At 36.5% G+C, this 12,154-nt stretch overlaps 1 protein-coding gene across 1 annotated transcript in view; it reads left to right on the top strand.

Annotated features, from left to right (window-relative positions):
- DMD (dystrophin) overlaps window positions 1–12,154 on the top strand; it is a 2,715,231-nt gene that overhangs the window by 1,418,895 nt on the left and 1,284,182 nt on the right. Inside the window, exon 44 of the mRNA XM_055122927.1 lies at window positions 5,456–5,628. Coding sequence (XP_054978902.1) covers window positions 5,456–5,628 — 173 coding nt within the window. The remainder of the gene's footprint in view (window positions 1–5,455; window positions 5,629–12,154) is intronic.

Below are 12,154 nucleotides of genomic sequence, written 5' to 3'. Positions count from 1 at the left end.
GTAGGGTCTTTAAAAAGGACTTTTTGGATTTCAGCCCATTTTGACACCATTCTCTGAAAATGCACCGAGGAGCTATTATCTAGCTATCCAGGGAGTATGACATTGCCTGCCCCAGTTTTTCCTTTTTGCTTTCCTCATTTAAGATGGAATATTTTCTGTTCTTTCCAATATGCTGCCCAGCATTCCTAAAACCCCTCACAACTTGATTCTGAGTTTCTTTCTACGACTTTCCAGAGAGCTGGGAGCTCTCCAGATATTCAGATTAAAATCAGGAAACTTTGTAAACACAAATTGTCAGGGAGACTCTGGTGTGTGTGTGTGTGTGTGTGTGTGTGTTGTATGTACCACCACCCCGTCCTGCAACAAAGGCATAAAAATTATTGATTTTATTCAGGACTGGATTTCCTCTTTTCCCTCTCTTGCATTCAGCCTCATAGGAGATTATAGCTATTCACTTGAGAAGTATTTTGGCTCTCAATAGGGAGAGAATGGTGGCTGGTTCCTGGATGAGATTTGTCTGTCAGCTGCCTGATTTCTGTCAAGTGAAGAGTTCTGGTCCTTGGGCTGGCAACCACTCTGAAAACAAAATCTAAGACGCTCAACACAAGGCATTGAGCAGGGCACATGCGGCTGCACTTCAGCTGCCCAGCTCCTTCAAGTTCACACAAACCACAGACAAGGCATGTTGGCGCATGTATCTCAGCCACGGAGCTAAGTAAGCTGTCCAGGTAGTCCAAAAAAATACTCCCCTCGAGGCTTTAAGGCCATTGGCATCAGAAGATGGTAATGTAATTTTTCCAGGTGACTCAAAGAGCTAAAATGAAGATGAGATGCATACTGACTATAGTAACTGGCAAAGCCTTGGGTACACAGGACTCTCTGAACAAAGGCCCCTTGGCCTTCGAGTAGATCTTCGTTTTGGTCATTTCTATTTTGTCTTTTGTAGCAGTAGTCATATCTTAGCTTTAAACAAGTGAACTATCTTAGAGAAGGGAACACCTAGTAAAGAACTTTGGGATGACCCACTCGGGTTGAAAGCTGCATGCCGAAAGTAGATTATAGACTGAACATGATGGCCACTCAATACCTCTATTGCAAATTACAACATCCAACAGGATAGAGAACAAAAGGGCCCTGCTGCAGAGGCAGGGTAGGGTGGTGGAGGTTGGGGTTTGGGTGGTGTGAGGGATACTGGGAACATTGGTGGAGGAGAATGAGCACTGGTGGAGGGATATAAACAAAATGCAAACATGAAAGTTCATAAGTTTGTAACTGTACATCACGGTGATTCACTAATAAAAATTAAATTAAAAAATAAAAATAAATGAATAAATAATTGAACTATCTAATAGTCTAAGCTACTTTCAATGGTGTAGTATAAAGGGATGATAGGAAATAGTCTAAAGCCATGCATCTTTATGTTTCCACGCACTCTGGATGATAAAATGGCTCTGCCTAAGATCTCTAGTGACCTGTGTTGGACAAGTTTATTTCTCATTTCAATCCCTCGCTGGAAATTTTTCAATTTATTTAGCACATTTAACCTATTTGACTTATTGACCACTCCCCGTTATCCCATCAATACTCTTTAACCCCGTGGTTTGGAAATATTTGTTCACTTGGTTTGGCTCTTCACTCTGATGTGAATTATTGTTTAGGCATTTTTATCTTCTTCCTCTACCACTTTTTTGCGCAGAGCTTCATAATTAGGTAACATTTTTTTCCCTCACTCTCTTTTCTTCACTGTCAAAACCATTCCGGGGCATTTTTATTGCAGTTACACAACACCGTATAACCAGAGGTTCTCAAAGTTATTTGTACAACCAACACTCCTTTCTCAGAAAAAAAATATCAGTGTCCTCTCTGGAAATCTACCTTCATTAACTATATAAACAGAAAGCACCCCAAATTTTATCAGAGACAATTACTTCCCCTTGGATCATTTTATTACCTCATGAAAAATAACACACCCTTAGAAGTGATTATAATACTCTTAATTTTGCTAACCATCTCAAATTAACTCAGACAGACAGAGTTAAGTTGAGATGGTTAGCAAAAATAAGAGTATTCTAATCATAGTCTGTACATGAATTTGAGGAGAATACTTTGCAAATTTACAAAGAACTTCTCTCTTTCTAATGTGACTTTGCATACACCCTAATCAGTGTGTCTCCCCTGATGTTAGATGATTTGTAAGACCCGGGACCACACTGCTTTAGCTCTTTCTAGACTCCTTAATGTAAACATTAGCTCCTATGCCCTACAGCCGAATTTAACTATTTTTCCTTCCTGTTTCTACAGATTGTTTCTCTCACGGTAAGTTCATATACACCCTATTCATGCAACCTTTGACGGAGGTAGGAAAACTCTCTGAGACCTACCCATAGACTCTCTACTGCAGCCCAAAGTGACTTTTACAGTGTCTCTTGGAATCTGCATTCTGGAACATTATAGGCCCATCACTATCCACTTCCCATCTAACCCATTCACTGTGTCATGCATGAGAAAAATCTTCCATAGTCTTACCTAGGACATGCCAGAACATTCATTTGACTGGAACTTATCAGACATTTATCTCTCTATTTATTTATCTTAACATTAAACATCAGATCTCTCAGAGAACATATCATTAATTACTCAATAACATCTTAACTCCAGTCTCTGCTTCAAGTCATCACAGGACTATAGAAAAAAAAAGAAACATATGCTTATAAGTGTGTAGGGATGCAGTATAGGACAAAAGGCTCAAATTCTGAATAATAGAGCTTAAAAAAATCAGTTGGCACATCCAGGAGCCAGAGCTTTGTCTAAAATATAAAAAAATAATCGTCTCAGCTAGAGTGGAAGGCTTATGTCTAAGCTTCCTTTTGTTGGTGAGACAGGGAGTGGTCTGGCACCGCAGTCAGCAGGCATCAGGGCTTACTCTTACTCCTGCCCTATGCTCAGGGATTACTTCACAGTACTCAAGAGCACAATATGCAGTGCAGGTGACCATTGGGCCCATAAAATGCATGGACCTCACATCTGACACCATCTCTCGAGTTGTAGCTCTATTATTTTACAAATAAGTTAGTTGGGATATAGATGAAGGACTGCAGTGTGGGATAAGCCTCTCTGGAGGAACAGTGTAGTGTAAAACTTAAAGATGTATCTGCTGTTCAATAATACTGGAACCAGATGTCAGTGTTCTTTGCCCAGGAATCCCAGACCATGAAGTAATATGAGCATATGAAGGACACAACAGTAATTACCATGTCATTCTTTTCTTCAAAATCCGAAGATAGTTGTTTAGTAGATATATATAGCTTTATACTCTAGAGGATTTTCAATATGATGGATCATGTCTAGGTGGAGCTTATTGCCTAAATGCACAAAAACAGATAAACACAACCCAGCTATGCTTGTATGAAACCTTTTTATTCACCTCATATTCTTTTACTCAGTGACTTGACTATTCTGCTGGATGCCTAGGCCAGAAATCTGGAAATGATTCAAGTCTAAATTCTTCTTTTTTAAAATTTTATTAAATCACTGAAATAGTTACAAGCTTTCATGTTTAGGTGACAATCACACAATGATCAAACACTGATCCCTCCACCAGTGCACATTCCCCACCACCAATATACCTGGTATAACCCTCCTTTCCCTCCCTCCCCCTGCCTCCATGGCTGACAATATTCCCCATACTATCTATCTGCTTTGGGGTATTATGGCTTGCTAACCCATGGTTGCTGAGGTCTGCCAAGTCTCTTCCTAAAGTCTTTTCTCAATTCAACTCAAAGTTGAATGTCCACTAAGTATGTTACTATATTCGTTTTTATTAATCTAATCATTGTGGTGGCATTAAGTGTGATTCCCTTGAAATTAAATTTTATATCTATATGAAGCTCAAATGGAAGTAGTATGTATAATATGTAGGAAGCAATTCATGGATATTAATATGTAAAAAATGTAAATATGTAAAAGGGAAATGAAGATGTAAATATGGGAGGGTATAAAGAAAAAACATTTTCCTTTGATTCAAGAGTTAGCCCTGGAAAATAGGCTCATGAGGACTATTTACATTCAATGTCCATAACATTTTAAAATTGGTTTCAGAGTTATGTACAGAATTTTGAAAGTACATGAATAAGCATTTTAGCCTCTATTTCATGACCTATCTTCCACTAATCCTCTATACTTACAAAACATTGACCAAAATATAACTACCCATGTTTTCTGTCTTTGCATCAGTGAGACTTACTGTCATGTTATTCCACTTCAGATGTCTATCTCAAATTCCACTGTCTTTGTGAATTGGTTCCTGAGCTTGAATGCTAATATTTTATATGAAACAATCCTTCTATGCATTTAGACCATTCATCATATTTATTCTTGTCATAAGCTGGGAATCTGATACTTTTATTTTCCCTTTGAATTTCCAAACCATAATTGCAACAAGATAACTGTATAAGTTCTTGAGAACAAATATACACGCACCTATTCTGGCTTCCCCTGCTTTGCTTCATGTATATGGAAGAGCTCATTAAGTGTTGCTGAATTGACTTGCCAGTTACCATTTAAATAAGAAAATTCCCAAATACATACTAGTAAAGCTAGCCATTTATGCAATAGAGAGGTTAATACAGATAATGCTTCTCTACTCATAATCTAATAGAGCGCTAGATAAATAACTCTACGTTAAGCAGAGGTAGACTGGAGGTGGGAAAGCAATTTGTAGAGCTCTTTTATAAATTGATTATATGTGTGTATACATATACACATAAGCTCTCTTGGCTATACCAAGAGAGACCTGGTAGGCTGTTAAATTTTTACACGTTTTTAGGCCAGCAACATTGTCCAGCAATATGAATACTGGAGATAATTAAAGGTCAAGGATGAGGTTAATTGAAATAGGAATAATTATAAAAGGTAAAGGATTAGAGTGTTTAAAATTTTGTTTGCATCCTTTTAAATTGGAGACAGACAAATGTCTAGAAGTTGTATTATTGAGTTTGGATTTATGAACCAAGGCCCAAGTTGGAGGTGGATGTTTGGGAATATATGATACAGTATATTTTAATTTATAAGAGCACATGGAAGGGTTATGGATAGAGAATTAAATAAGTATAATTAAGTGAGGGCAATCCAATATTAAAAGACCAATAAGAGGGGAAGAATTATCCAGAATAGGAGACTGGGAAGCAACGGAGAAAAGGGTGTATGGAAAACTAGAAGGATTCTGGTTAATACAAGTCAAATGAAGATTTTTTTTTAATTGGAGAGGGGAATTATCTATATCAAGATAAGGAATGAATGTTTACTAAATCTGGGCTTGTTGAAACTTGAAGCTGCTGAGTTTAAAAGTCATTATTTAAGACTCACAATGGTATCTGTTACTTCTGGGATTTTCCATTTTCTTTTATTCTAAACCTCTAATTGATTTCTTATTTGTTTTAAAATGTCAATATTGCAGAATATAAAGGATACCCTGAAACAAATCGCAGGTCAGGTTGATGTGATTAACAACAAGAAGACAGCATCTCTGCAAAATGCCACACCTGCACAAAAGGTGAAGCTCCAAGACGCACTCTCACAGCTCTATTCCCAGTTGAACAGAGTTAACAAGACGTACAAGGAACGACAAGGGTAGGTCACGCTTTCATTTGCCTCAATGTGTAAACCTGTTTGCAGGGAAATTCCTAATTCATAAAAGGGTTCTCCATGAAGAACAGAGAAGCATGGAGGAAGAGATGGAGAAGTTCCCTAACTTTGGAAAAAGGTAAGTAGAGGAAGAACCAATAATGATAAACAGTGTTTAGAATAAAGAGGTAAATTATAGAAATTATTCTGTATTGAAATCAGCATTATATTGGAGCATTGCATTATCGTCTAAACTTTTGGGTAATATGGAAAGATATTTGTCATTTAACTATGATAGTTTAAACTATAAGATACATATCTCTGATGAAGTTTGAGTCTTTTTAGGCACTTCACTTGAGATATAAGCAAGTGATGCACAGTTCATTTTTATATATTGTACCTACTTTAGTATGATACTTGATGCTTTGAAGTTTCTTTACATTTTTGCTACCAAACATTTGATATGCTGTTTTTAAATATTCATTTTAGTTTTTCTTTAATTTACTTAGATGTTGATGTCAATTTTTAAAGCCTTCCTTTTTCTTTGCTTCAAAGCACTGTAGCACTGTCGCACTGTAATCCAGTTGTTCACTAATTTGCTCAAGCGGGTACCAGTAACATCTCCATTGTGAGACTGGTTGTTACTGTTTTTGGCATATCGAATATGCCATAGGTAGCTTGCCAGGCTCTGCCATGTGGGCGGATACCCTCAGTAGCTTGTCGGGCTCTCTGAGAGGGATGTAGGAATTGAACCCAGGTCGGCCATGTGCAAGACAAACACCCTACCTGCTGTGCCATCACTCCAGTCCCTTTGTTCAAATAAAATAAATTAAGGTATTCTTTACTTTTTTCCATTTTAAGTTAAGTGTAGCAAAACTCTAACAGTCTAGACAATTTATTGCAAATACCAGTAGTTTTAAAACAGTCTTTGTTGGCATTCAAAGAAGAAATCAGTACATTTGTTTAATAATTATAAGGAACCATCTTGCTATCTCTGGTATCTGTCCAATTCTAACCATCCTTACTTAATTTCAGTTCTTCATTCATAGAAATGAACTCTAAAACTTACATGTTAGACACAAATACTGTCTGTATTAAATCATTATTTCTCCTTTGTTCATAGTTATCTTTCACTCATAATTGGCTATTGAAAGTTTAAGACTTTTATTACTCATTCTGCACCAGAGTCAAGTTCCATCCACCATTGTATGTCAAAAACCCAACTATGAATGATTTTGTAACTCATAGTGCTTTAATAAAACAAAATTTTGAGAAGAAAAAAATTTAAAAATGTTTTAGGGTAGAGATGAGAGTGATCACATGTTTATGGAGCTATAGGCTGAAGTAAAGATTGAGACTATTCCCTTTTAAAATTAAAAAAAGAATATTAGAATAAAAAATTTTAATGCTATAATCTCATTCACTTAAGATGAAAACCACTGATTCACTTGAACATAGAAAGCCTTAACATTATCCCTTCTCATTTGGTCAATATCACTACTTATTACTTCCTTCCTGCTGTATACGCCTCCACTTTCTGCTCTGACAATACTAATTTGACCTGAAGAATCATAGTTATTTTAAAACTTTTGGTTCTGCTAGTTGTTCAGGTCTCCCTTTAAACATTAATTCCTTCTTAAATCCCTAAATCTATTAGTTGATCATAAATTATGGAAACTGATATATTAATTTCTCATTTAATATATAAATGAGCCATTATTATATTTACATATGTTGCCAGACCGATTTCTTCCCTGCTGCATCATGCTTCAAAGTGACCTACTCTTAGAATGTTGCACACAGTGATCCTTTTGTATACTTTTCTGCCTCCTGAAAAGGTCCCTTAAAGATAATATCTATGGCTCAAATTATGTGTGTAATACTGTATGAAGCATACAGTGTATTGTGAGTCTCTCTGGACTCAGCTCTCTTCCAGAAATTTACATAGATTTCCTTGAGTATTCTAATAGAGGAAAATAGCTGGTCCCAGGTTATTATTTCTAGTATTTATGTAGAAACTAAATTATTTCCTTCTTTTAATGACCATTAAGAGTGAGCATACTAAGTGCCAGATACACTGTTGCCATTCTCTCTGAGGCCACTTTACTGTCTTTCAAACAACATGTCCCATTAAGCCAGGCTTGATGGTGGAAAACTCAGCAACCTGTGAGTATATTGCAGAAGACAAATTTAAAATGCCACCAGAATGCATCTTCTCTCAATATCCCAACTTGAGTAATAGCAGTTCTCTGTAAAATACTCTGATGAGGGGCTGGAGTGATAGCACAGCAGGTAGGGTGTTTGCCTTGCATGTGGCCGACCCGGGTTCAACTCTCAGCATCCCATATGTTTCCCTGAGCACCGCCAGGAGTAATTCCTGAGTGCATGAACCAGGAGTAATCCCTGTGCATTGCTGGGTGTGACTCAAAAAAAGCAAAAAAAAAAAAAAAAAAACTCTGATGAGTTCCATTTCATCTCCCTCTTTTGGGCTGCTCATGTCTGTTGTTCTCATTTATTGTTTCTCTTGTCTTATCTCAGATATTCTTCTTTGTCCCGAATTTCTTTGTCCCGAATTATTGTTTATTCATATTTACTTTGTATCCACATTTACAGGCCACTATTACAATTCCCTAAGAGTCTTGAGGATTTCTTGTGTATCCAGTGATTGCTCTACTTCTCCAGGCACCGTCTATACTTGCACTAAAAACAGGAGCAAAACCTCCTGCTTTAGGAAGCATATCCTTTATTTTACTTGTCTTTTGATATTGGACCAAGCATTATATATAGAGTGGAATTAATGCCAATACACATAGACAAATGGAAATTCCACACCAAATATCAGGTCCTTCCTCAATCAGAGACTAGAAGAATATCTGAATTTTACTCTGCTTTGTGTTTTGTAAGAATTGGTCAGCAGATGCTACTTTTTAAAAAACTTTTAGGATTGAGATATGGATTTAGTGTCATTGTTTTAATGAGCGGGTATCTATTTTTCCCAACACCATTTGTTAAAGAGTTTTTCTTTCACTTTAGGTACCCAGCCTTTTTATTGCAAATTAGTTGTCTATAGATCTGTAGTTTGTATTTGGTACTTAACTTTAACCCAGTGGTCAAAGATTCTATCTTTATTCTAGTGCCATACTATTTTGATCACTATAGCATTGTAGTATAATTTCAAGTTAGGTAATGAGATACTTCCCAGTTTCTTATTTCTCATTATGTCTTTTGTCTATCTTTGGTGTTTTCTGAAAAATCTTATTTCTTTTTAACTAAACAAGAGGTTAAATGAATGTGTATTTAGCCTGTGAGAAAGGCATATCGGTATTTTTCCATTTATGATTCAGGTAAGATAGTCTTTTAGTTAGTGATTACCATGACATGTTGGTAAAAATCACCCATAAACTCAGTGACTTAAGATAAACATTTATTTTAATGCTCTTGGAATTTTAGATTGATAGCAGTCTCTTTGCTGTTGTATGATCTTGACTGGGCAGCAATTTTAACCTATGAGTATCTGAGGCAGGCTCATATGTGTGTGATGGGTAAAGGTATACTCCATGTATCTTCATTTAGGGACTAAGATTAACCGTTATGGAGGCATGCTCTTTTCACAATGGGTCACCAGAACATGAATAAATCTTAACCTCCTGAGAGTACTTATGATCTGTTTTCATGTCAAGTCTATTCACATTTGTCAAAGTGCGCCTGGCATCAAGAGATTAGTATCATAGTCTCTTCCTACAGTGAAGAAGGAATGAATAATTGGTGTACAATAATCCATACTCTAGTTAGCAACAAAGAATTTTTACAACTAGAAAATATCTTAGTGGTATTATACTGCTTAATACTTTTCCAGGAAAGTCTATATCACAGAGATGTTCAGTGACTTGCCCAAGCTCATACTAAATAAGACATCTGCATATTTCCATTTCACAAAAATATTTAGCTCTAATAGGTTTGCATTATTTAGTTACAATAAGTTACAAGTGCAGGAAAATACATTCAACTATTGGCATTCATAAAACATAGGTCCTAAGACCATCATTAATCAACAAATTCATGAATGTCATAATAGCAAAATTCTCCAGTGCTAAATGTCATCAAGTAAAATACACATTACTCTTGAGGTGAGGCTAAGCAGAGAATTCAAAAGCATATGTACTGATGACTGCTCGCTCATTCACTAAGATACCTATTTCTAGACATTATCTTTTTCAACCAATAGAATTTAGATGTATCTCAGTAAAGATAAAATATAATTTAAATATCACAAGTAGTCCTTTCAGTGAAAATGCAAATAGAGAACAGAGTAAGAATTAAGTATATAATTCCCATGCATCCATTTGCATGCTCCCATTTATAGAATGCTGTCCACATATATAATATATAGGTAATTTAACTTTATGTAAATTAATATTACTAATAAATTCTGTTTTCATCTAGTCTTGTTGGGTTACTCAGCTTACAGACATATCTGACAAGAATCATTGAAAATAGAGAATTAATACAGGATTTATCTAGAAACTAAATTATTTCCCTTTTTAAATGAACAATAAAAGAAGGCCTACTAAGTGCTGAATGTATTGGTTATTGTTCTGAGGACCTCTTTACTCTCTATCAAGCTATTATTGAATTCACATGATCATAAGGAAATCCCTTGCCAAGCCTAAGAAGGATAGCCCAGTTCAAATGAGCTAAAGTGAAAGCAGTTCCTCTAGGACAAATTGCTATGCAGCCATAAGATGGCATTATTGTGTAATGACAGGTGTAGGTCTGGTATAATAAGTGATTTTTAAAATTGTCATTTACTCCCAGAGTCCTACTTAGAGATTTGGGGATGGTTCACCCATGCAAGTAGTTACATTCAAGGAAATTCTGAGCTTTAGTTCTGTGGGAAAGAGTGTAAGAGATTGAATCATAACTCTTACAATACTGAGTTTTAAAATGAGTTTTAAAATACCGAGTATTAAAATGTTGGATACATGGCTAGAGAGATATTAGTGCAGACAAGGTGCTTGCATTCCACATGGCTCACCCAGGTTTAATCCCCAGTACTGCATAAGTTAACCTGAGCCCACCAGGAATCAACCCTGAATATGGCAGTGTAAGGCTCCCAGACAAAACCATTGGTTAAGCAGTTTGAAGACATTAAGAAATCAAATTCTGGGGCTGGAGTGATAGTACAGCAGGCAGGGTGGTTGCCTTGCATGCGGCTGACCTGGGTTCGATTCCCAGCATTCCATATGGTCCCCCAAGCACCACCAGGGATAATTCCTGAGTGCATGAACCAGGAGTAACCCCTGTGCATCGCCAAATGTGACCCTATCCCCCAAAAAAAGAAATCAAATTCTATTAGGAATGATATAACATTTAAAAAATGGAGGACACTGTGGCTTTAAATAAAAAAATACATACTCACAAATCATATGTATGAATCCATTCTTATAAAAACTAAAAAACAAAATATGTCATGTTAGGAGTGAAAGGTCAGATATGGTTATTTTTTTATGGGGAACAGGGGCAGGAGTTCTGAGTTATGTTTATTTCTTGACCTATATGCTGCCTGCATTTGACATGTTTCCCATACGAATGTTTATGTTGAACCTAGGTTAACACTCTTGCCTTGTATACAGCTGAACCCAGTTCAAGATGCAACACCACATATGGTCCCGAGCAGTGATTCCTGAGTGTATAAACAGGAATCAGCTCTGAACACTGCTGGGTGTGTCCCTCCCAACAAATAATGTGCTGAAAAAAAAAAACTAGGAAAACCAAATAAGAAACAAAAAATAAAGTTTATTTAAGGTACACTGGTGAATTGCATACTATTCAGAGTATATGCTTTATTTGAATAGCACTTAGCCTTAAAACTTAAGTAGTAATCAATACATGCTTAGGTATGGGAAGGACATGGTCTTAGGTTTTATTTTTAAGCTGGTAGGTTTAGAAAACCATTATTTTCTACACTGCTGTTCTTCAGGCATTCTGCTTGGAACTGCTTTGTGCTTCTAGCTGACCAGTATAGACTAAGGTGAGCATCTGGACACAGCTCTTTCAGAGGTGCTTCCAAATCCGTTCTAGCATTTGGGCACCTTTGTGCCATATCTCATCAGGATGCTAATGGTGGGAGCGCTGGAAACTGCTTTCCCAGGGGGTTCTCTTTTGCTTCAGTTTCTTTCGTGCCAAGCCCACAGTATTAAAGCCTGCACAGACTCTCACTGCCATTTGGACTGCGTGAAGGAAAATGAAACAATGAAAGAAATGAAAGCAAACAGGAATAGAAACCAAAGAAATCTGATTTGAAAAGAAAGCGTCTTAATCATCTCTGTATTCATACTCTAGGGAATGAGCATGTAATTCTGGGAGCCCACTGCTAATGCAACTGTCCCATCTGCATTTGCTATCTCAGTTGTAGTTTTTCTACCGAGACATTCAATAAATATTTTTTTTTCTCTCTCAAGTCAAGGTGAGGGAAATAACCCCACATTATCCTCAGAGGGAAGGAATAATATACTAATCCTCCTATCATCAC

Source organism: Sorex araneus, chromosome X (genome assembly GCF_027595985.1).
Source record: "Sorex araneus isolate mSorAra2 chromosome X, mSorAra2.pri, whole genome shotgun sequence".
Taxonomy (NCBI): domain Eukaryota; kingdom Metazoa; phylum Chordata; class Mammalia; order Eulipotyphla; family Soricidae; genus Sorex; species Sorex araneus.
This window is presented reverse-complemented; position numbering and strand designations above follow the sequence as displayed.